The sequence below is a fragment of the Pipistrellus kuhlii genome, unplaced genomic scaffold (genome assembly GCF_014108245.1).
Source record: "Pipistrellus kuhlii isolate mPipKuh1 unplaced genomic scaffold, mPipKuh1.p scaffold_m20_p_12, whole genome shotgun sequence".
In the NCBI taxonomy this organism is placed as follows: Eukaryota; Metazoa; Chordata; class Mammalia; order Chiroptera; family Vespertilionidae; genus Pipistrellus; species Pipistrellus kuhlii.
Genome location: NW_023425427.1, coordinates 31,395 through 55,108, shown reverse-complemented (window position 1 = coordinate 55,108; position 23,714 = coordinate 31,395). Strand labels below are relative to the sequence as shown.

Genomic DNA, 23,714 nt, shown 5'->3' with positions numbered 1-23,714 from the left:
GCAAGATGCTTAACCTCTCTGGACTTTGCATGTGCTGCTGTAAACAAGAGAGACTTGCTGAAGGAGGTTTAAGGAGGTGAAGGATGTAGAGATTCCAAGGGTAGGGGAAAAAGCATAGGGGAGCAGAGAGTGGTACAAGGGTTAGGACAAAGGTGCTTAACCAGAACAGAGAGCATGTGCCTGGCAGAAGACAGACAGTGTCTCAGGGAGCTTTGGCTCTATCTCAGAGGCTTCCATCGTATCGAGGACAGAGATGGTGCTCCATAAACACTGACTACATGGATGTCGTATAGACGGATGGGAGGGCAGGAAATGGATGGGTGAGTGGCCGGGTCCATAGGTAGATGGATAGACGAGTGGGTGATGGATGAGTGGATGGATGAGTGAATATTTCTTGAGCACCTACTATCTAACAGAGACAACAATTGTCCATTTTCTGGAGCTTTACATACTTTATTGTCCTCCCTTCCTCCCTTCCTTTCCTTCTTTCCATTAAGTCAACAAGTATTGAGCACATACTCTGCAAATGCAATAGTAAATAAAAACAGGGTATCCTTCTGCTTATGGAGCTTACAGTGTAGTGTCGGGGGAGGGATGTTAATGCTACAACCACACAAGTAAGTGCAAAGCTGCAGCTGGGATAAGTTTTCAAAGTAAAGGTATTCAGTCTTGTGAACATGTAGGAAGGGAGAATTTGACCTAGTTTGGGAGATATGATAAGGCTTCCTTGATGAGGTCAAGGTTGAGCTGATGCCTGAAGGACAAATAGGCATTAACTAGGCCCAGGGAGGGGGAGGGTGGGAGGACAGGCATGTGCAGAGGCCCTGTGGTGGGAGAGGGTGGGGCAGGGCTACAGCAGGGAGATTCAGGGGGCCCTGGAGAGAGATGGGTCAGAAGAGCTAATGGGGCTGGAGGCAGGGATCTGAGGACCTTATAGAGTTCAGCTCTACCCTGGGAACAACAGGAAAGTGTTGATGAGTTTTCCGATGGGGGAGCGGGATGAGGGTGAGGACTGAGGAGAAGATTTAGTGGCTTCTGGTGAGAGAATGTTGTCTTGGGTGCCAGACTTCAGAGCAGTGGGTGAGTTGACAGCTCTATAGAGGTGATGGAGACAGATTGGATTATGGGGTCCGGGGTGGGGTGTGGAGGACAAGATGCCTCTTAGATTTCTGGCTTGTGCAACTGGATGGGATGGTGTTGCATTTGCCGAGACAGGTTTGAGGTTTGAGTTTGGAGGGCCTTGGAGACAACGAAGGAGGTAAGTGCATGGCCATGGGGGGTGGGGAGGGGCTTTCTGGGAGTCTTGCCCTCCCCACTGATGAGGAAACGAACACCTGAGGGATGAAATGGCTTAGGCAACATTCCGTGGTGAGTCCAGACCCAAAGTGCTGAGAGAGGTCCTGTCTCTTTCCAGAGTGTGAAGCAGAGGATGTGGACAGCTCAGAAAGTTCCAACTCACCTCTCCACTGGCTCCCCCAGCAGCACCCTCTGGCGGGCATGACTGAGGAGGAGCCAGAGGAGGCCCTCGGAGATGATGAAGCCGGACAGAGCCCCCCGGGGTCAGAGGATGAGGATGACCCCGTGGCTCTGGGGTGGGGTCAGGCCACACACTGGGTGGCCTCAGGCAAACAAGCCAGTGGAGACAAACTTCCAGAACATTCTGAGGTCAACCCAACTGTTGACCTCAGCTCTGCTAAGTCCTGGAGCAGTGGGACCGTGAGCCTCGACCACCCTAGTGACAGCCTTGATTCTACCTGGGAAGGAGAGACGGAGGTCCCCCAGCCCAGTGCCCTAGAGGAAACTTTCCCTCAGGACCCCAGCCACCACCTCCTAAACCCAGAGGACAGAACTGGAGGAGGCGTCGCTCTGGCAACGCCCACGGAATTCCAGGACTCCTCAGTACCCCCAGTCCAGAGCCTCCAGGGTCCTGCAGATAGATGGAGGAGAGGACCGGCCAGTCCCTCCTGCCCTCAGCCGGGGGACCACACCTGGAAGCGTGCACGGATATCACCTAAGGCGCTCCCTTCACGATTCACGGGCTCCATCAGCCGCCCGAGTCCTCCGCCCAGGCCAGCCCGGCAGGACAGGCCGCCCAGGCAGGGAGCCAGGGTGGCCGGCCACTCATCTTCTGATGCCCCCAAGTACGGCCGGGGGCGGCTGAACTACCCGCTTCCCGATTTCTCCAAAGTGGGGCCCCGAGTGAGGTTCCCCAAAGAGGAGAGTTACCACCCCCCCAAGGCCAGGAGGCACAGCAAGCAGCCTCAGGACCCCACCCGACCCCTGATTTTCAAGTCGCCCGCTGAGATTGTGCGGGAGGTGCTGCTGAGCAGTGAGGACGCCAGCTTGGGAAAGGACCCACCTCCTGCCCACCCCGTTACCAGGGTACCCCAAGAATTTCAGACGCCTGAGCAAGCCACCAAGCTGGTCCATCAGCTCCAGGTAAGCTGGACGCGTGTCCGCAGGCGTGTCGCCGAGACACCTGCTGCTGGCCCGGGAGGGTTGGGGGGCCCCTGCTGATGGAGAGAGGGTTGTACCCTGATCCATGAACATCATCCCAAGCCCTTCACTCACAAAGAGCAGTGATCACACTCATGCTGCAGGGATGGCCTGTGTTGGTTTGTTTTTAACTTCTGCTGTGGAAAAAAAAAAAATTGAAACATACAAGAGTAAAAACAGTAAAAGGAGCCCCCATATCTACCACCCACTTTCCACCCATTCACTTTTCACCCAGCCCCTGGCAACCTTTTTTATCTACGGCGTCCCCTCCCCCCACTCACCCTATTGGAGTATTTTGGAGCAAATTTCAGGCATCGGATCATTTTATTAAAAAATGTTTTAATACCTACAATGGAAAGATAAGGCTTCTCCCTTAAACATAGCCACAATACCGTTATCAGAGCTAAAAGTTAACACCGGTTGCTTAATATTCTTGACACCCAGTCGATGTTCAGCTCTCTCCACGTGTCTCATAAAGCTTCTTTGCTTTAGTGCAGTGGTTGGCAAACTGCGGCTCATGAGCCACATGCGGCTCTTTGGCCCCCTGAGAGCAGCTCTTCCACAAAATACCACGGCCTGGGCGAGTCTATTTTGAAGAAGTGGCATTAGAAGTTTAAGTTTAAAAAATGTGGCTCTCCAAAGAAATTTCAATCGTTGCACTGTTGATATTTGGCGCTGTTGGCTAATGAGTTTGACAAACACTGCTTTAGTGAGTTCGAATTAGGACCCAAACACAGCTCATGGATTGCATTTGGCTGGTGTGTCTTTCCAGTTGTGACCACCTGTTTATTCCCCTCCAGGCCATGAGCAATACACGGGTAGGGCGTTCGGAGCGAGAACACACCACGGGTGGACCCCTCAGGAAGCAGGGGAGGCCTCTGGCTGGCCTTTGGGCTGGGGTGTGAGTGGCCGCCGATGCCATTGCCTTGATCAAGTCCTTCACATGGGTTGACCAACGGTGGCAGCCTCAGACTGTCGTTCCGTCTGTGCTCACGTGAAGGGAATTGCCTATAAAGTAAAACTTTCTCTCATCCACTGCATGGTTACCAAGGTCTTGTTCCCATGGGAAAGGCGGGAGAAATGCTTGATGCTGCCCTCATCACCAGTTTCCAGAACAATGCGTCACTTCCCTAGCATCCTGCAGAGGTGACCGGTGACGTCCGCTTTTGCTCTCCCCGCCAGCATGACGTGTTTTAAGGACGCTCTTCTGTTTCGTTTAAGGAAAATAGTGACTCAGAGTAGATGCCACGGTCATTTTCAAGTCCTCTATTTTTCTACCAAGGAAACCCTTGACCGTTCATTCATTCAGCCATTAAAATGTACTTACTAAGCACGTACTATATAAGATGCGAATGGGTGGTGGGGAGGACAGATGTGGGCCTTGCCCACAGAGCCACAGACAGGCGGGGCATCTGGATGAGAGTGTTACGGTCCTCTGTGATGGGGGTACGCCATGCTTGGTGCCACAGCCTCGGGGGCCCTCCTCCCTGACTCAGCTGCTGGCTGAGTTGTCCTGCTGCCTCTCACACCCCAGAATTTGGCCGCAGAGGGGTCTGCATGACACGTGAGCCTGAAAGAGTCTTCCAGAAGCCCCTTTGGGGGGTGGGTTCCCTATGGGGGCCTGGCCGCGAGGAGCCTGGGCCGTGACCACTGTGCTGTCCCTGCCCTGCAGGAGGACTACCACAAGCTCCTCACCAAGTATGCAGAGGCGGAGAACACCATCGACCAGCTGCGCCTGGGGGCCAAGGTAGGCTGGGTGGGGGAGGTGTGGGCCCTGTCAGCTGGGAGAAGGGGGAGATAACCCTTTCCCACAGTCTGCCTCCTGCCTCCTGGCCATAGCGGAGCCCAGCCCTTCCTTGTCCTACTGCAAGGTCACTTGGTCTGTGACCTTGACCAGAGGTCTCCAGGCCCAGGCTCCTTTATTAGCTGATGTTCTTGAATCCTAGATTCCAGGGTCCCCAAGCTCTCTCCTTCAAGATAAGCTCTGGGTTAGGATCGCCTGGGCCCGATTCCTGAGTCCATTACTGCTCAGCTGTGTGACCTTCAGGGAGACCCTTGGGCTCTCTGAGCCTCAAGGAAGTAACTCAGAACTTCTTCTCAGCCTCCTGGCCTGATCCTCCCTGGGTCCGCACTCTGCTTGCCTTCTTCCCCGCCACTGACCACAGCCTCCCCCCTCCCCCTGCTCTGAATGCCCAGTGAGTGCCATGTGTGTGGCCCGGAGCATGGAGGGAGAAACCCACCCACCCAAATAGAGCCGGCTGCCAGCCAGCCCAGCCCCCAACCCGACTGGGGAGGAGGCTGTGGGACCTTCCCCTTTTCTGGGGTGAGGCAGGAAGTGAGACCTGCGGCAGCCCTGTGGTTTCCTGTCTCCCCCTCCCATATCTTGCCCCATCAGGTGGAGGGGGGTGGGTGTGGAGCTGAGGGGCAGGGGTGCAGACCCTCCCCTCCCTGACCTCCCCTCTCCAGACCCCACATGCTCCACCCCCTCCCCCTCTCCCGGTGAATGGGGAATCAGTGAGTGTGGGAAACAGGGCTGCCCTCAGCCTTGTAGAAGTGCTCTGAGTGTGGGCGGAAACAGCCAGAGGAGACAGCGGAAGGGGCCTGTCCTGGAGCAGTTCTCTGTCCCACACCGGCCTCACACACAGGCAGGCCCTTGCCATCCCAGCCTCCTTGAACACGTCTGTACAGGCGGGCCATCAGACCTGCCTCTGGGCAGCCAGTGGGCTCTACCCAGTATCTTAAACCTCCTCCCAGCTATGAGCTTCTGAGCGGACTCTGGGAGAGAGGGGTGCTGGGGGACTGTAGAGGGGCTGGGTGGGGCCACATTCTCAGGACTGCAGACCCCAGAAGGTCCTGCGGAAAGCAACTGTGATCCGGTCCAAACCCGCAGCGCCCTGTCTTACAGATTGGGCAACTGGGGCCCCGGGAGACGCAGAGGCTGCCAGAGGTCAGGGGCAGGGACAGAGGCCCGAGGCATCTCCTCCCTCTTGCCTTTCCTTCTGTCCTTTACTGATGAAGGGGAGGAGTCGGTATGGGGACCTGGCACCTGGCCAGTTCTTCCATAGAGAGGGAATATTGTTATGAATGGTGCCACTATGGCGGTGTGGACTGGGCGCCCAGGTCCAGGGCGCAGCGCAGACACGGGCAGGGTGGACACGGGGACCACAGCCGCGGTGCCTCTTCTCATCCCCAACCCAGTGGGGACTGGGTCTCCCTGGATGCGGTCACCTCTGCTGCCTGAGACCCATTGGGAGGGAAGCCGGGCGAGGCTGGGAGTGGTTCGGTGCCAGCTCACCCACCCCACTCTCTGGGAAAAGGCCTCCTTGGCCTGTGGGTTCTCCTCACGAGAAGGGTGGGCATTGTCCGCCGGAGCCTTCTAGAAGCTGGACACCCCGTCTCGCAGCAGCAGGAAGGCAGGACTCTCCATCCCAGTGTGCTGAGGACACGGAGCTCAGGAGGGGCAGGGACCCGCCAGGCCCCACCACGGGGCCTAGGGCTTCTAGCCAGGCTTCTCGCTCTACCCAGGGCTCCGTGGACGCCACCCTGGGCAGGGAGGTGGAGGTGTTCCTGCTCCTTTGGGCCCCTCAGCCCCAGGGACCTCCCCTGGGCCTGCTGAGGCGCTCCTTTTGCCCCAAGTCCCACTGGAGAGGGCTGGACCTATGAAGGGGGTGGGGAGGGAAAGTCAGACTGGGGATGTTGCCCTGGGCACACAGGCCAGGCCTGGCAGTGGGTAGCCAGCAACAGGGGGGACCCAGGGGAGGAGACTGCCTTTGCTGAGCAGTGAAAGGTGCCAAGAGGAAACCGAGGCTCAGCCAGGCGGAGGGGTTTGCTCCACAGCCCACGGCTGGCAAGGGATTAAAAACTGGGGATTAACCCTAAGCCTGCTTCTTCCAAAGTGGGTGCTTCTCCCCACCCTGGGGGAGCCCGGTAACAGTCCAGCAACATGGCAGATGTGTGGGGCCAGACAGGATGATGACGATGGAGTGATCATAGCAATAATAATAATAAGTGAGGTTAATGGCCACCGTCCTAGGGAATTTACCTTGGGGGAAACTGAGGCACACAGAGGTCACATGTTTTGCCCAATCAGAGCTGGGGTTTGATCTAGCAGTTTGGTTCCAACGCCCACATCCACCCCCACACTGTCTAACAGAACCAGGCTCTGGCTTCTACAGCTGGGGAGCTGACTGGGAAGTCCATGGCCAGGCCTGAGACCATCCCTGGATCGGGACTGGGTGGGGGCAGGGAGCCCGGGTGGTCAGGAGTCACTGCCTGGCTCTGTTCTCTACCCCAGAGGAGAGCCAGAGTGTATGGTGACCTCTCACATATTCAATGTCCAATGGCCACCTCCCTGCAGCCTCTGTGCCCCGTCTCAGTGCCTCAAAGCTGCCAGGGGATCTGGGAGGCTGAGGAGACCAGAAATAACCCCCAAAAGAATGGCGGGACGGCGGAAAACTGCCTTTTCTAAAAATGTATGGTTTGAGGGTCTCTAGTTGGTCCAAAAGCCCCTGGTGGAGGCGGGATGTGGTGGGAGTTGGAGCAAGAGGGGTTTCTATGTTCAGAGGAATTGAGGAAACATGTCCCATTCTCTCCACTCCCCCCCCCCTTCACCCCATTCATAAAGCCCATTAGCATGTTAAAGGCTGGGAGAAGCCCATCTGTGCAGAGTGTAGTCAGTTATTTAACCCCATGTTTCCCACACTCACTGATTGCCCATTCACCGACTAACCCCCCTGAGGGAGGGAATGCAGTTTGTGGGAGCCCCATGGGACACTGAGGCTTTAAGGGACACCTGAGTAGCTGCCCACACCACCCTCAGCTCCCCCTTCCGTGATCCCCAAAACAATGGGGCCTCGTGCTGGAAGCGGCTCAGGTCTTGTTGCTCCTCAGGTTGGGCTTTGGTGGGCCAGGTCTGAGGTTGGGGAGGGACAGGTGAGATGGGGGCAGGGGGCATAGAGGGCTGGGTTCCCCCAGATTTGGGTCACCCTGGGAGGAGAAGGGTTCTGGTGGGCAAGCCTCACAGTTGGGTCTGAGCAGATGGCTGAGGGGATTATTAAAATCCAGCTTTGTTCTCTTTGAGGCTGGGCCTGAAAGAGGAGGAGGCAGCTGGAGGCGGAGTGTGGGGTGTGGGGTGTAGGATGGGAGGGGGGTATGCCCAAGTGATGATGCGGAGCCATTGTCCCTCACTTTGGAGCAGATTTTTCTGCCACAGCCAGGACGTGAAGAGCAGCTTAATCAGGGAGAGGCTGGCTGGGGGCTAGGGAGCTCCTTCTACCAGGCCCGCCCGCCCGAACTGCCCTCTTCTGGGAGCACAGGGAAGTAAGAGAAGCTGCCTGAGGGCTTTAGGAGCAGAGGGCACTGAGGCAACACAGGGGACCTGCCTTGGAGGGGGAGTGATCTATGGTGAGGATTGTGAATAATGGTGCTGATGGTGATGAATATGATGATGGTGATGATGATGAATAAGATGGTGATAGTGATAATGGTGCTGATAATGATGAATAAGATGATGGGGATAATGGCATGGTGATGATAAAGGTAATAATGGGAATAATGATGATGGGGATAATGGTGATGATGGGGATGAATGTGATAATGATGGTGTTAATGGTGATGATGGTGATGAATATGATGATGATGGTGATGATGGGGATGAATGTGAAGATGATGGTGATAATGGTGCTGATGGTGATGAATAAGATGAGGAGGATAACAGCGATGATAAAGGTAATAGGGATAATGATGATGGGGATAATGGTGATGATGGGGATGAATGTGATGATTATGGTGATGAATGATGGTGTTAATGGTGATGATGCCATAGTGATAGGTATTACAGTGATGATGGCGATGGTGATGGTGGTGATGGTGATCATGGTGATGATGATGGTGATAACAGTGATGAATGATGATGGTGATGGGGATTCTAGTGATGATGGTGACCAGGGTGGTGACAGTGGTAACAGTGGTGATGAAGGTAACGATGAAGGTGAAGGTGGTGGCTGCAGTTCACCCAACACTCACAGTGCAGAGAGGTCAGTTAAGTCAACTGCTCTGGGACTCAAAGATGGATATGAACCCAGGCTCTGCAGAGCTTCCACGTGAAGCCGGGGATCAGCGAGCTTTCTCTACTGGGGGCCAGACAGTGCCCATCTTCCGCTTTGTGGACCATGCCATCTCCATGGCAGTGACTCAACTCTTCTGTTATAGCATAAAAGCAACCAGACACAGCACCTAAATAAATCCTCATGCCTGTGCTCACTAAAACTGTGTTCACAACACACCACAGTTTGCCAACCTTGCTGTAAACAACTGAACGGTGCGTGGGTCTCCTTTAATTCCGAGCTTCCACAGTCTTCCTTGGCTGACTGCCTGATGCCAGACTTCCCTCTCACACACTGAGCTGCTTACCACGTCGAATGTATCCTCCGTGATGGCGATCTGCTGCAACCCAGGAAGCAGTTCATTTCGTTGTTGGTTTACTCATTTACTCAAAGCAGCCATGAATTGCTGATAGTTACTATTAGAAAGCTTTTATTCATAAATATTATATCATTATAATATGATTATACTTTATGTTAAATATTATATTAATAGATTATTATGGTTATCGTATAAATTATTATAACAAATATTATTTTTAAATGATCAGTATAAAAAAACACACATGGACTTTGGGGTCAAAGCCAGTGTCTAATCCCAGCCCAAGGATTTGTGTGTTGGGGATTTTGAGTAGTGCCTTGACCTCTCTGAGTCCCAGTGTCCTCTTCTGAAAAATTGGGACAATGGTCCCTGCCCTGCTTCCCTTTGGGGACCACCATCGAGAGAGAATGAAATGTAAGCCCTTTGCCCCATGGTTGGCTTCCCTATCCTCGGGCTCCACTAACAGGGAATAGCAATGCATGTTTGTTGAGTGTCTGCGTGACGGTGTGAATGAGGGTAAGACCTTTTGCGTGGGTTTGCCCCAATCCTGACTTGGCCCTGCCTGTGCCTCTCTGCCTGACAGGTAAACCTGTACTCGGACCCACCCAAGCCCAGCCACAGCATCCGCTCAGGGATGGTGTCCCAGGGGACCAAGGTCCTGACCTTCACCATCCCACACCCCCATTCTGTGGAACGGTGGCCCTGGCCTGCCGAGGCCCCGCAGACCTCCGAGGCCTCGGGTGAGTCTGGGAGAGGAGCCATGGCCGCAGGGCCCCCTCTGCCTGTGATTCTGCTCAGCGGGCGCTCGGTTCGCCCTCGGGTGGCACTGGTTTCAGGCCCGGGGAGAGAGGAATGTGCGGCCCCTCCCTGGGCCCTTGGACGTGAAGAGGTCAATGGAGAGGTGGGAAGTGTCTTTAGGCCGGAGCAGGGCCTGCCACTTGGCAGCTGCTGATCTTTGGCGAGTTGCATGACAACAGAGAGTATTATCACCATGGAGCCCAGGTGGGGACCAGGCCCCGTTCTTAGCCTTGCCATGCACAATCCCACTTAATCTCCTGGCTGGGTGCCTGCTGGTGTTACCCATTGATGGCGAAGAAGACCAAGGCTCAGGAGAGGCGAAGGCCACACGGCTGAAGGTCACACGGCCGCACAGGGGATGGTGGGATTAGAACCCGCATCCTCCTGAGTGAAAGCCCACACTGCTCCTGGAGCCCCGAGCCTGGTTGGGCTCCAGCTGTGTGATGCAAGGCAGAATGGGACCTTGTTCTCTCTGGTCAATGGGAGCAGCACAGCCAGCCCACTCCTGTGGGCCAGGGAGGAGAGGGCATGACAAGGAGATGAGTGATGATGGAGGCAGTGGTTTGGAGGTGCAGCATCTGGGTCTCCATCCTTGGCTCCAGTGTCCCATGGTTGTGTATTCCAGAGGGGTCGTCAGCTCAAGGAGGCCCAAGCCCCTCCTCGTCCTCCAGTGCGCCCACCCCAGGGTGTCTTCCCGAGAACCCAGGCATCGCCCCAGACCAGGCCTCGGCAGAGCGGACTCAGGCGCTGGCGTCTCAGGCCAGACGGTTCCTGGCCAAGGTGAGTGGAAGCCCAGCTTTGCCACGTGGGACATAGGTCACTGGAGGGAATGGGGCCTCTGCCTGCAGAGTGTACTGGCCCCGTGAGGCTCACTGTGCCTGCCCTGCAGAGTTCCCCTCAGCATGCCTCCCCTGGCTTTGGAGGCCACGTGGCCCCAGCCGCCTCCTCGTCACCCTGGGCTAGGGTTCTCTCCCACATCACCCAGCCTGTTAGTTCATTTCATTGCAGAAATCAGTTCTCAGCCACCCCTCCAAGGGCCTTCGTATTTTCATCAAACAGTCCAAATAACGGTGAACTGTTTGCAGGTCTGTTTATAAGTACACCCTTGGCCTTATTCCAGAAGCAGTTAGAAAAATGCGTGCATTACAACCACATTATACAAGCGGAAGTGAGAAACTGGGGCAAAGGGGAAGAACGGACAGAAAAAAATTAAAGCGAACTTAGGGCGAAATGAGTAAACAAAGCATTCTGTTGGACCCTGAAAGCCATTGGATTCACGTTTGGCGTTGAGCTTCCCGGCTGTCAGTGCGCAAAGGGCAATGGGGTGGTTACATAGCACGACCGCGTTCAGAAAACGAATTTCTTCAGAGACACACCAGCCTTCTTTTCTTCTTTTGGGAACAGCTTTATTGAGATATAATTGGCTCATTTAAAAGGACTGTGCCAGTGATTTTTACTACAGTCACAGTCATGTACCACCACCACAATCAACCTCAGAACATTTTCGTCAGACATGCGAAAACCCCACATCCATGAAGCAGTCACTCCCCAGGCCCCCCCGCCCCAACCCCTGGTGATTGCTCATCTACATTCTGTCTCTGTGGGTTTGCCTATCCTGGACATTTCACATACTAGTTGTCCTTTTGCGTCTGGCTCTTTCACTTAGCGTGATGTTCAGGCTCATCCCTGTTGTCAGCATGGATGTCACCGCCTGGGTCCCGTAACTGGGGACATTTCTCCTTGTCCCGCGTGCTGTCAGGTGAAGCAAAGCCGAGGTCATCACACCGATCCGGAGCTGGGGTACCGCCTGAGCCCTGATGATCCAGAGCTGTGCCGTCTGGTTCAGGAGCCACTGGTCACGTGACCATTGAATCCTTGGCCTGCGGCCAGTCCACATTGATGTGTTCTCTAAGCGGAAGACACACTGGGTTTCAAAGACTCCGTATGACAAAAAGAACACAAAATAGCTCACTGATGATTTTTGTATATTGGTTACATGTCAAAGTGATAGTTGAGGTTTACAAAATACATTCTTCGGGTTAATTCACCCATTTCTACGTGCTTAATATGGCTACTAGAAAATTTAAAATGAGATATGCAGTTCTTATTACACTTTTATTTCGTTATGTAGATTTGATGATATAATCCTATTAGATGAGTTTCTACGTTACTTTTCAACCCTGATCTAGATTGAGGTTTCCCAGAAATGATCCCTGAATCATCATACGCTGCAGCATGGTCCGAGTGGGGTGGTCCAGGTGGGTGGGTTGGGGTGGGGGTCAGGGGGACAGTTTATTTATTTTTAAATATATTTTATTGATTTTTTACAGAGAGGAAGGGAGAGGGTTAGAGAGTTAGAAACATCGATGAAAGAGAAACATCGATCAGCTGCCTCCTGCACACCCCCCACTGGGGATATGCCTGCAACCAAGGTACATGCTCTTGACCAGAATCGAACCTGGGACCTTTCAGTCCACAGGCCAACGCTCTATCCACCGAGCCAAACTGGTCAGGGCAAGTGGGGGCAGTTTAAATGCCTATCTGTGGAATAGAATGCAGACAAGAAGAGGAAGGCACAGGTGTACGTTCTGATGAAAACATTATAACAGTAATAGATGCACACAGTATGCAGGTACAGTCAGGGAAAAATCTTTCTCACCCTGCCCTTCGTTCCAAGCAGAAATGTTCAACATGCTCACGTGCATTTATAGAAATGGTCACCCAAATATAGGGCTCCTTGACGTTTTTTAGTGGCCCACAATGGCAATGAATTCACTCTGTTCCACATTCGAAGGAGGCAGAGAGTAGAAAACCTCCCTCCCATCCCTGCCCTCCCACCACCCCATTTCCCCCGGAAGTAATTAATGTTTCCGTATCTTGCGTCCTTCTCGAGAGAGCTTATAGACAGGCAATTGTATTTATAGTTTTCCTTTTTTACTTGCCACATATTTTATGCAGATGGTAGCACACGAGAAATGCTGCCCTGGTCTTGGAGGCATTCATGCATCAGAACATACACATGTGCCTCCCTCTTCTTGTCTGCACACTATCCCACAGAGAGGCATTTAAACTGTCCCCCTCCCCCGCACCTCACCCAGACCACCCCACCCCACCCCACCCGGACCACGCTGCAGCACCTATCCTGCCTCATAGGTCTTTGTGCACATGAGTGTGCTGTGCTGTCCGAAAATTTCTGGAGGTTTCTTTAATTTTCCCAAGGTGCCACGGCCGAGGTCGGGGATGAAGTCAGTTTCTGGCTCAGGCCTCCCCCGGCTTGGCAGAGAACCCACACCCCGGGGTGGGGCCCAGCTCCTCGTGCCAAAGCGCCAATGTGGCTGCGTGCGGGAGTCCGCAGGGCTCCCCTTCCGGGGCCAGGCTCACGGCGCGTGCTTCCTCCTCCCCGTGTGCAGGTGGAGTCCTTCGTGGGCCTGATGCAGGCTGGACGGCTGACGCCCCAGGATCAGCTCAAGGTACCACCCACTTGGGGAGACACCCTTAGGGCTGCCAAATCACTGCTCTGTCCCCCATCTCCGGGCCTGGGAAGCCTCATCTGCCGCAAGAGAGGTCAGAGAATCCCAGGCACAGCGTCTCCTTTTGGAAGAAACGGCCCCCCGCTTAGCGTCCCAGGATAATGGTCATTATCTCGCAGTAGCTACCCCTTACTAAGCAACGGCGGTGGTGTGCCAGGCTCCGTGGCAAGCTGGGGAAATACGTGATTTCACTTGATCATCATAAAAACCCAGCAGGGCAGTTACGGTCCTCACCGACATGTAACTGGGATGCAACCAAATCCCAGAGAGCTGACTGGGAGGTCACACAGCTGATAGATGGCAGAGCCCGGTCTGTCTGATTCCCACGTCCAGGGTCATCCTCACTGCCTTACACGGCTTCCCACCAATTATCCCGCTCCCACCCCCAGAAAGAGGCCTTTTCTTGATTGGAGTAGTAAGCGCCCCAAACTGGAAACTAGCTGGGGAGCAGGGAATTGGAGAAGACCCCTGATCTAACCATTATGGACTTTGGTATTTCTAGGTAACTGTCGTATGTAAATCTTGGGTTTCTGCTAAGGGGCAGGCAGAGCTCTCAGAACTGGGATTGGGGGTTGGGGAGGGGGTGTCAATGAAGGGGCAGTTAGCAGGGTTGTGGCAGAGTCATGGGCCTGACCAGGAACGGGGCAGCCCAGTGACCAGCACCTGCGCAGAGCCGTTCCCTCCTGGGTGTCTCTCCTTTGCCCTGTGACCTCTCCTGGGTGCCTCCTGCTGGATAGACCCTACAGGAACCCAGTTTGTAGGAAGCTTGAGGCACAGAATAGGGTGGGGAGAGAGAGAGGGCCAGGAGGGCCAGATGCAGCATACCTGGTTTGTAGAAAACGTAATGCCCAGGTATTCCCCTCTGTTGTGGTAGAGACGTCATATGCATTTACCAATTAGAACGTAGGCTATGTATTATGCTATCTCATTGAGAGGATGATCAAGGACCTTGGACGTGAACACCGTCAATCTTCTTTACCTCCACCCTAATTCCTCCAGACACAGGGAGGTTGGGAGCTGTTGGACGATCAAGCTTGACTGGGGACTCTGGGGAGGAGGTTGTCCTTGGCCTCAGTCTGTCGTCAGCATAGAGTGAGTGGAAGGGGGTGACACTACGTTAGGGATATGGAGCCCACCGCCTGCAGGTGTAGCCACGTGTTTGCTATTCTCACAGTTACTGTGTGGGCCGAGCATAAGTGTTAGGCCCTTGAGCTCTGGAGCCGGAGGGCCTGGGTTCAAATCCTAAATTTGCTCACTGTGTGACCATCAGCAATAGCCTCTCTGGGCCTGTTTCCTCTTTAAATGAAGAGGGTAGCATAGCCCGCTCCCTAGGGTTTGTTTAAGGTTAAATGGGTAATGGGAAGTGCTTTAGCACAGGCCCTCCATGCTCAGTGATGGTATTTACTATCATTAGAGGCGTGGTAATGATAACATCATCCGCCATGATGATCTATAAGGATTCGAGAAAGAGTAACTAATGTTCCCAAACCCACAGCAAATCAGGAATGAAGACTGTGGTCTCTCAAGGTCTCGGTCCTCAGGGGGACACTGTGAGAGCACATTGGACACTACAACTGTCATGGAACATTGGGATTCTTTCAGTTCTACCCAGGAGGGACTGGTGCCTCGGGAGCTGGCGCCCAGGCCCCAAGCCACGCCTCTGCGGTGCCTGCCTGATGGCAGACAGCTCAGCCAGGGCGGGCAGGCTCCAGAGGTCCCCACTGCCACCTCCCCCGGGGACTCGGGCCCAGAGGCCTCCGCAGGCCCAGGCTGGGGCCCATGGCCCTTCCATGGGCAGTCTGGCCGTCTGTGTCTGCAGGGAGGGAGTTCACAGGGGCTGGGCATGCAGGGCTCCCTCACCTGGTGTGGTTTCAGATCTTCCAGCAGCTGAAGGCTGCCCACTCGGCGCTGGAGGAGGAGTACCTGAAGGCCTGCAGGGAGCAGCACCCGGCGCAGCGGCTTGCCGGCTCCCAGGGGCCGCCTGGGAAGTTCGATCCTGGCAGGTACAGCTGGGAAGGGAGGCCCGGGAGGACAGAGGGGGCAGGCCCCCTTCCCTCCGTCATCAGGAGGGGCACACTTCATTCTCATAGTGTATTCACTAGGCCGTGGTCGGCAAACTGCGGCTCGTGAGCCACCTGCGGCTCTTTGGCCCCTGGAGGGTGGCTCTTCTACAAAACACCACGTGTGGGCGCGCACGTACAGTGCGACTGAAACTTTGTGGCCCATGCGCAGAAGCCGGTTTTCCGCTCTCAAAAGAAATTTCAATCGTTGTACTGTTGATATTTGGCTCTGGTGACTAATGAGTCTGCCGACCACGGCGCTAGGGGAACAGCAAAGGCCTATTGTGATCAGGCACATATTCCAATGGGTGACTAGTCAAGGCTGAGATTTGTGTCTTCTGGTCTCCCTACAGTGGGGAGTGACCTGAGAGATAGGAACTGTAACCCCTCGCTGGGGAATGGGGAAACTGAGGCCAGAGCGGGGAGGGATTTACTCCAGGTCCCATAGCCTGTTGAGGCCTCTTGATTCGCAGACATGCCTCCAGCCATGCCTGAGGCAGCCGCCAACCCCAGTGCCCAGATTGGTGTTTTCCCTTCCAGGGAGCTGGAAGCGGAGATATTCCAGCTGGGCATTCGCCTGGAAGAGCTGAAGGACCACATGGAACAGAACCAGCAAAAGCCTGAGCGAGCCAAGTCAGACTCACCTCTGGACAGCCCCCTGGCCACGCCCTCCCGCCACCGGCCAACGTGCTTGCCTTCTCCCTCAGGACAAGCCCGCACACCGGCCATCCAGACCCTCTGCCTTGAGGTATCTCTTTGCTCATCTTATTGGTCCGTTCCATCCTTTATTCATTTCCTCATTAATTGACTTCTTTCCTACATATTTATGGAGTATTCATCCCTATGCCAGGACCCACGACCATGGTGGGAAATCAGTGGGAAGCACAAAAATAGGTGGCTTCTATCCTCATGGAGTTTTCTGTCTAGGTGAACGAATTACAGAGTCATTTAATTGTAATTTTGATCAGTGGTCTGAAGGAGAACTATGGGGTTCTATGAGAGTAGATATCAGGGTAACGTGAGTGAGTCTGAGGGAGTCAGAGAAACTTTCCTTGAGGAAGTAATGTTTAAGTGAGATGTGAGAGTGAGGAGGGATTACCAGGAGCAGAAGAAGAAAAGCTGTCCAGCAGGGAACACAGCCTGTGCAAAGGGCCTGTGGCCAGGGGATGGGAAGTGAAGGAGCCTCTGAAAGAGGTGGCTGCAAAGGCTGGTGGCTCACATCAGCATTTGGTCCTAAACTGTCAGGTTTTTAATTTTTAAATTTTTTTAATTTATTGACTTGAGAGAAAGAGAGGGAAGGAGAGAAAGAGAGAGAGAGAGAGAGAGAGAGAGAGAGAGAGAGAGAGAGAGAGAGAGAAAGAGAAGCATCAGTTTGTTACTCCACTTATTTATGCATTTATTGGTTGCTCCTTGTTTGTGCCCTGATTGGAGATTGAACCCGCAACCTTGATGTAGCTGGATGACGCTCTAACCAGCTGCGCCACCCGGCCACAGCTAACCTCTTAGGCTTTTCAACAGGACATGACTAAGAAGATTTGCAGGTCAGAGACAGGGAGGTGGCAGAGCAGATGGAAAGATGCAGGTGAACTTGAGAGGTTTGGAGGGCACATTTGGAATGGTACTGAGAGGGGAGGGAACCAGGGATGACCTCCAGGCTTCCAGCTTTTGATCCTGGGTGGATTTGGGGATGCTCACTAAGACAGGTGTCCTCGGACAAGGGCTGTCCACGGAAGGCGCTTTGTAGAGCTTTCTCTAGTCCATGTCACAGCCCCCGAGAGGCGATCACGATCTGTGTTTTGTGGTGGTGGGATTGTTGTGAGGTGATACCTGTACAGTGTCAGGCATGTAGTAGGTGCTCAACTAATAGTAGTTATTGCTGGGAATCATATGACCTAGCCCCTACATTTTGCACACACACACACACACACACACACACACACACATAAAGGGTGGTGGTGAGTCTGACCTATTTTTTACTATTCCACACCAGCATAAGGAAGGTCCTTTAAAAAAAGTAAAATTTATATTTTTTTATTGAGCGTTGTTCAGTGGTTGCGCATCAACCTACAAACCAGGAGGTCACAGTTCGATTCCCCATCAGGGCACATGCCTGGTTGCACACTTGATCCCCAATGTGGGTGGGGCATGCAGCAGGCAACTGATCAATGATTCTCACTGACGTTTCTCTCTCTCCCTCTTCCTTCCTCTCTGAAATCAATAAAAAAAAAAACCCACAAAAAACCCCACATATTTTTAAAAGTAATGTTTTGGTGCCTGCTGAATCTCTGCTCCTCCTCCTTTCTGGCCCCCAGCCTGACGCTCCCAGCACTGACCCCTGTGCACTGCACCTGAACCTGGAGGTGAGCCCTGCAGACAGTGAGACGGAGGGCAAGCTGCTGGACCTCCCGGTCCCTCTCAGGCACAAGGAGCTGCAGGTGGAACAAGACTTCCACGGGCTCCTGGAGCGGTGAGTGCCCACCAGGAGGGAGCCGGGCGTCGGGCCCCGTGGCTGGATCTTGGCTGTCCCTGCTGGGCAAAGGTCATGCCCCCCGTGTGTGTGTCCTTCTGCAGGTACCTCAGTGTGAAGTCCCTCCCAGAAGCCATGAGGGCGGAGGAGGAGGGCGAGGAGGAAGAGCTGGGCGGAACCCTGGAAGTGGACGGGTCGGCTCCAGCTCCGGGAAAGGCACAGACCACCAGGCTTCCCTCACCGCAGCTCCCGGTGCGGGCGGAGAGAAGTCCCGGGAACCCCCTCGAGTATGTCTGTGAGCCCCCCCACCCCCCCCACTTGTCCCAGACCCACTCTGAAATGACAGGGTGCTGACTGTGTTAGTGAGTGAGGCCGCTCTTCACAGTGTGGACATGGCTTTCCTGGCCTGGAGCTCAGAGTCTCTCCAGAACGTGGGACGTGCCCATTGACGGCGCTCGGCATGGCTTTGGGTTGTGGGTTCTGAGTTTCAGCATTAAACAGCACCTTGTCGGTCCCACCATTGAAGTGCATGCATCCAGGAGAGTCTCAGTGAGTGCTGCCATGTCTTTCTTGGGCTTCCTTGAGAGAGAATGAGAGAGAGAAAGAAAGAGAGAGAGAGAGAGAGAGAGAGAGAGAGAGAGAGAGAGAGGGAAAGGGAGCAGGTCTCGGGCCTGAGCCTTCAGCAGGCAACAGGATCTATTGTATTTAGGTAGAATACAAGGATATTGTCTTCCTGTTGGTTTTAAAGTTAGTTTCTATTTACAACACAAAGTGCCGGTCTTCCGTTTATAAAGCCTTTCTGAGCAGACTGACGTTTGTGGACATGGCTGACAGAGGGAAGATGGGGTGCTTTTCACTCATCTGCTTCCACACTATTTCCCCTGCGGTGTGTAGGGTACATTTTTTTGGCATCACATTTAACAGTGGAGAAAAATGAGGTTCAGAGAGGGGAAGTGTCTCGCCCAAGGTCACGCAGCTAGAAGGTGACAGAGCCAGAGTGTGGTGACAGCATCCAGAGGTGTCTGACCAGAGCTTGTGCCCTGGACGGCTGACTCCAGGGCCTCACATCCTCTCCTTCGCTGCCAGGGAGTCTGTGGAGTCGTCGGTGTCCATGAAACCAGCAGGCTTCCATGCAGCCATGGCCGGAGATGGGTACCAGCTGGGCCTGGGCAAGGCCGAGGCCACTGCCCCGGGCCCTGGTAGGCCACCCCACTCTCAGGGCACCAAGCCGGCGGCAGGGTCCCACCAGAGCAGTCTGACCAGCCTGGAGGGAAGCGGCATCTCCGAACGCCTTGCCCAGAAGTCTCTGCGCCAGGCCGGTGGTCACCTGGAGGTAGGTGTCCAGGGGGCCCGGGCTCAGCCTCGGGAGCTTCCTGCCCCCAGGCCTTTGCTCACACCGTCCCTTCTGGGAATGTCTGCTCCTGTCGCTGCCAGTCACAGTCCTGCCCAGCAGGCAGGGCTTAGGCCCAATGCCACCTCTTTGCCTTGACCTCCCCCAGCCCTGTCCCTCAGCCAGCATCTCCTGTTCCTCCTCTGAGCTTGCAGCCCCCTTAGCACAGCTGGGGGACTGTTCTGGACTCCATGCCCTGTGTATGCCATGGGAGCAGGGATTTTAAACTGTAACAGGGGTCACAGGTCATGATGCAAACGTGACTTATTCCCAGAGAATCAATCTCTCTCTCTCTCTCTCTCTCTCTCTCTCTCTCTCTCTCTCTCTCTCTCTCTCACACACACACACACACACACACACACACACACACACACACACACACACACACACACACACACGTTGTCCTAATGCCATAGTGCGTGAGGACAGGCACCTGGCCCTCTCCTGTGTGCTCTGTGCCTTGCATGTGAGCCCGGGGTACAGGGAATTAGATGGATTTCCTTTTTCTTTTTTTTCTTTAAATATATTTTATTGATTTTTCACAGAGAGGAAGAGAGAGATAGAGAGTTAGAAACATCGATGAGAGAGAATCATCGATCAGCTGCCTCTTGCACACCCCCCACCGGGGATGTGCCTGCAACCAATGTACATGCCCTTGCCCGGAATCGAACCCGGGACCTTTCAGTCCGCAGGCCGACGCTCTATCCACTGAGCCAAACCGGTCCCAGCTGGATTTCCTTTTTCGATTCGCTGGGCATTCCTGCTGTCAGAGAGGACCATGGTGTCCAGGCCCAGGCCAGGCAACACGAAAACAAGCATCCCCTTCCCCTAATGGGACTGCTTTCTCCTCTCTCTATTCCTCAGCTCGGAAAGTCTGCCGTGTCCCTCCCCAGGGCCTGGCTCCCACTCCTCAGGGAAGGGGGGCTTCCTCAGGGTCCTCTCGGGGTTCGGGGTCCCTGCTGTTGGACTGGCACTCATGGGACTCCCCACCTGGGACCCTCACCCTGGGCCTGGCTGTTGGGAACTGGGCCAGTCTCCCCAGTCCAATTTGTCAGCCGCTGGAATTTGTGAGGCCCCCCCAGCCAGGACTGGGGAGTCATCCCAGTCTGCCTCGGGCACATTCCTGGGACTTAAAGGGACACTGCCTCTTTCAGGAGTCCTGGATGGCATCCCCCGAGACCGACAGTGGCTTTGTGGGCTCAGAAACCAGCAGAGTGTCGCCCCTAACCCAGACCCCAGAGCATCGGCTCTCCCACCTCAGGTACCCCGGGGACCCCATCTTTGTCCCATCAGTGCCACACCCCTGGGGTAGCCTGGGAATCGAGGGACCTGTGAGCCCAGAACAAGGGCTGACGGTCTGGGCCTTCTTGGAGCCTTCACTCTTCTCCCCAACAATGCTTCCTTGCCCCCCTCTTATTGATGGGGGAACTGAGGTTCAGAGAGGGAATGGGACTTGCAGTCACTCAGTGACAGAGCGGGAGATAAGGATACATCTAGCAAATAACTGAGCGGATGTGAATGAATAATAAAAACTGGGAGAGTGGTGTGAGCAAAAGACAGGACAAAGGGCAGTTGGGATGGCCACCTGGGGAAGAGACCCCTGGAACCCAAAGGGAAGACAGAGGGTGGGGGGACTCAGGGGAAAGGGGACTCAGGGAGCCTCAGAGCAGGGTGCTGGCCCCACGGGGACCCACGTGGTAACCGGGGCTGCAGGGGAAGAAATTTTGCTTCTCTGTATGTCTCCAAAAACAGAATTGAGCCTTTTAATTTGGCATAGATGGGTGGGCAGGTGGGCAGCTGGCAGGTGGTAAAGGCATGTATAATGGGGTGCGTCCTCAGAGAGACCGACCCCTCCGGGGGGCACAGTCCTAAAGTCCGGAGCCATTGGATTAGGGTGTGGAGGGGCTCGGAGGCTGTGGCCTCTCTTCATGACCTCAACGTGTCTCTCCCTCTGTGATCCCCTAGCACCCCAGGGACATTAGCCCAGCCCTTCACTGCCTCTGTGCCCCGGGACATGGCCTCCCACACCCACGCCGGGGGTCTTCCGGTCCCCGGAAGAGCCACAGAGCCGAGAAGGCCCAGGAGTCGAGCCCAGAGGCACCCCTCCACCCGGGACAGTCCTCTCCACCAGAGGGCACCCAGCTTCCTCCTGGAGCGGGCCGGGGCAGCCGAGATGGGTGAGTGGATGTACTTACTGTATCTGAGTTGGCCAGGCCCTGGCGGTGGCCGGATTGCCTGGATTAAAGAAATCAAACCAACAAAAAACTTGCATCACCCTTTAAGATACAAAATACCATACAGGTTCATTGTAGGAAAATTTGAAATTACGGGCAGGAAGGACACAAGGGGATAAAAGAAAAAAATATGCTGAAAACTGTCCGTGCTGACATTTTGGTGTGGAACCTGTGGGCTGCTTTGTATGCCAGTGTGTGTGCACGCGTGTGGGCTGAATTATATACACTTAAAATGAAATAGGATCATATAATACATAAATGTTTGATAACCTTCCCCCCCCCACACACACTGTATCATGAACACTTCCCATGTCTATCAAATCTATCTCTAACTATTTTTTTTACATTTATAAATGCATGTGGGCTTTTTACTGAAATAAAACATTCAGGAAAGAACACAAATGGGTGTGTTTTCCCAAAGTGAACACAGACCAAGGAAGAAGCACCCCCTGCAGCCCTTCCACTGCTCCTACCCTCCCACGGAGCCACTGCCCCGATGTCTAAAACCTCAGATTAGCTTTGCCTCATTTTAAGGTTCATATTGACAGTTTTTTAAATGAAACTTTAACTTAAAGTTTTATTAATTAATTATAGAAGCCATACACTGAGATTCCACATCCCTACGCCCTGGTTCCCCCATGTCACAGCCAGATCCTGACGCGTCCCATCCTTCCGCACACAGGCCCCCTCCTTAGACACGCCCACTTCCCTCCCGCCTCCCACTTCGCAGCTCCTGGTAACCACTCATCTGTTCTCCCTGGCTGTAATTTTGCCATTTCCAGAATTTCTGTAAATGGAGTCGCATAATATAATATATATCCTTTGGGGTTGGCTCCTTCACTCTGCATGACCCCTCTGAAGGTGTATCTAGACTGTCCTTGGTGGTTTGTTCCTTTACCTATTCCCAGGGCCAGATTAGCGCTTAGCCCCTGGTCGCCCATCCCTTTGGCTAACGTGGTGAACGGCCTCCCTCAAAACACGCTCGTGGGCAGAGGTGTGACTCATTTCAGAGAGAGGTGGAGGCTCCAAAGCCAGTTCCGGAATGGCAGTGAGATGCATGCAGAGTCTGGGGGACCCTCGTGAGGAACAATGAGCTCTTTGTAGGAAAGGTGGGGGCGTCCTGGAGGCTTGGATCTGATGCCAAAATAGTGGGCTGTGAGGGGCGTGCTACTTACAAGGAGCTCAGCAGGCCGAGCTTAGCGCCCCGAACTCCCAGCAGAGACCTCGTCTTCTGGTTCTGAGGTTAGTGGGTGACTGACCTCACCGAGAACTTCATAAGTGACCTCAGCCGGGCACTGTCTCTTCACCCCCCATTCTTCCACCCATGAAAGTTCGCACAGTGAGGGTCCTCTCCACATAGCTCACTTTGCCCTCCTTCTGCCTCCCCAGCGGTCCCTGGCTCGCAGCTGGAGGGGCGAAATCGGATTTCGGAGCAGCTCGGCCCCAGCACGGGAAGCAGCCCGGCCTCCACCCAGAGCCCTGCAGCGGCGGCTCTGCCCCACGGACCTGCAGACACCCCCTCCGCCCTCCTCACCAGGACCGGGCGCGAGTAAGTCAGGTGCTCGGGCACCGCAGACTCATGGTCATCATAGAGACCAGAGAGGGATGCCGAGGGAGGCAGGGGCTTGCTCAGCCCGCACGTCCGGCGGTGGCTCCCGCCTCCCAGGCTATTCCTGTGGGGCCTCATGGACATAGACTCTGAAGACACGTCTCCACCAGTGGGAACTGACGTGGAGGTTCACCTTTCTGGTGTGAAACCTCTCTTCCTGCCCCCAGCGCTTCCCTCCCAAGATGTGTCTGCATGAGCCGGGGCTATGTTTTCTGCAGTGTATGCATTCATCGTATGAACTGAGAAGAGTCAGTCTTTCTTTCTTTCTCTCTCTCGCTCTCTCTCTCCCTCCCTCCCTCCCTCCTCCTCCCTCCCTTCCTCCCTTCTCCCTCCCTCCCTCCCTCCCTCTTCTTTCTTTCTTTCTTTCTTTCTTTCTTTCTTCTTTCTTTCTTTCTTCTTTCTTTCTTTCTTTCTTTTTTCCTTCCTTCCTTCCTTCCTTCCTTCCTTCCTTCCTTCCTTCCTTCCTTCCTTCCTTCTTTCTTTCTTTCTTTTCTTTTTTTTTTTTTTTTTAAAGAAGGCTGCCTTCTACATGCCCCCTGCTGGGGACCGAGCCCACAACCTTGGCATGCACCCTGACCAGGAGTCAACCGTTGACCCCCTGGTGCGTGGGTTGATGCTCTACCACTGAGCCACCCTAGCCAGGCGAGGCTGTTTTTCACTTCTCTTGTTTATAACCCAAGCACAATTTTTCTACTAGTATGTAAGTG

General features: G+C 54.3%; 1 protein-coding gene across 5 annotated transcripts in view; it reads left to right on the top strand.

Annotated features, from left to right (window-relative positions):
- Window positions 1-23,714, top strand: part of AKNA (AT-hook transcription factor) — a 51,128-nt gene that overhangs the window by 15,849 nt on the left and 11,565 nt on the right. For 4 of the 5 annotated variants that reach the window (XM_036432776.2, XM_045579848.1, XM_045579849.1 and 1 more), the window contains 13 exons: window positions 1,415-2,439; window positions 4,169-4,243; window positions 9,503-9,659; window positions 10,343-10,497; window positions 13,128-13,187; window positions 15,123-15,250; window positions 15,848-16,055; window positions 17,620-17,774; window positions 17,879-18,061; window positions 18,861-19,107; window positions 20,319-20,425; window positions 21,130-21,341; window positions 22,788-22,947. In XM_036432776.2, coding sequence (XP_036288669.1) covers window positions 1,415-2,439; window positions 4,169-4,243; window positions 9,503-9,659; window positions 10,343-10,497; window positions 13,128-13,187; window positions 15,123-15,250; window positions 15,848-16,055; window positions 17,620-17,774; window positions 17,879-18,061; window positions 18,861-19,107; window positions 20,319-20,425; window positions 21,130-21,341; window positions 22,788-22,947 — 2,872 coding nt within the window. The remainder of the gene's footprint in view (window positions 1-1,414; window positions 2,440-4,168; window positions 4,244-9,502; window positions 9,660-10,342; window positions 10,498-13,127; window positions 13,188-15,122; window positions 15,251-15,847; window positions 16,056-17,619; window positions 17,775-17,878; window positions 18,062-18,860; window positions 19,108-20,318; window positions 20,426-21,129; window positions 21,342-22,787; window positions 22,948-23,714) is intronic. The other variant, XM_045579850.1, reaches the window with a different exon arrangement.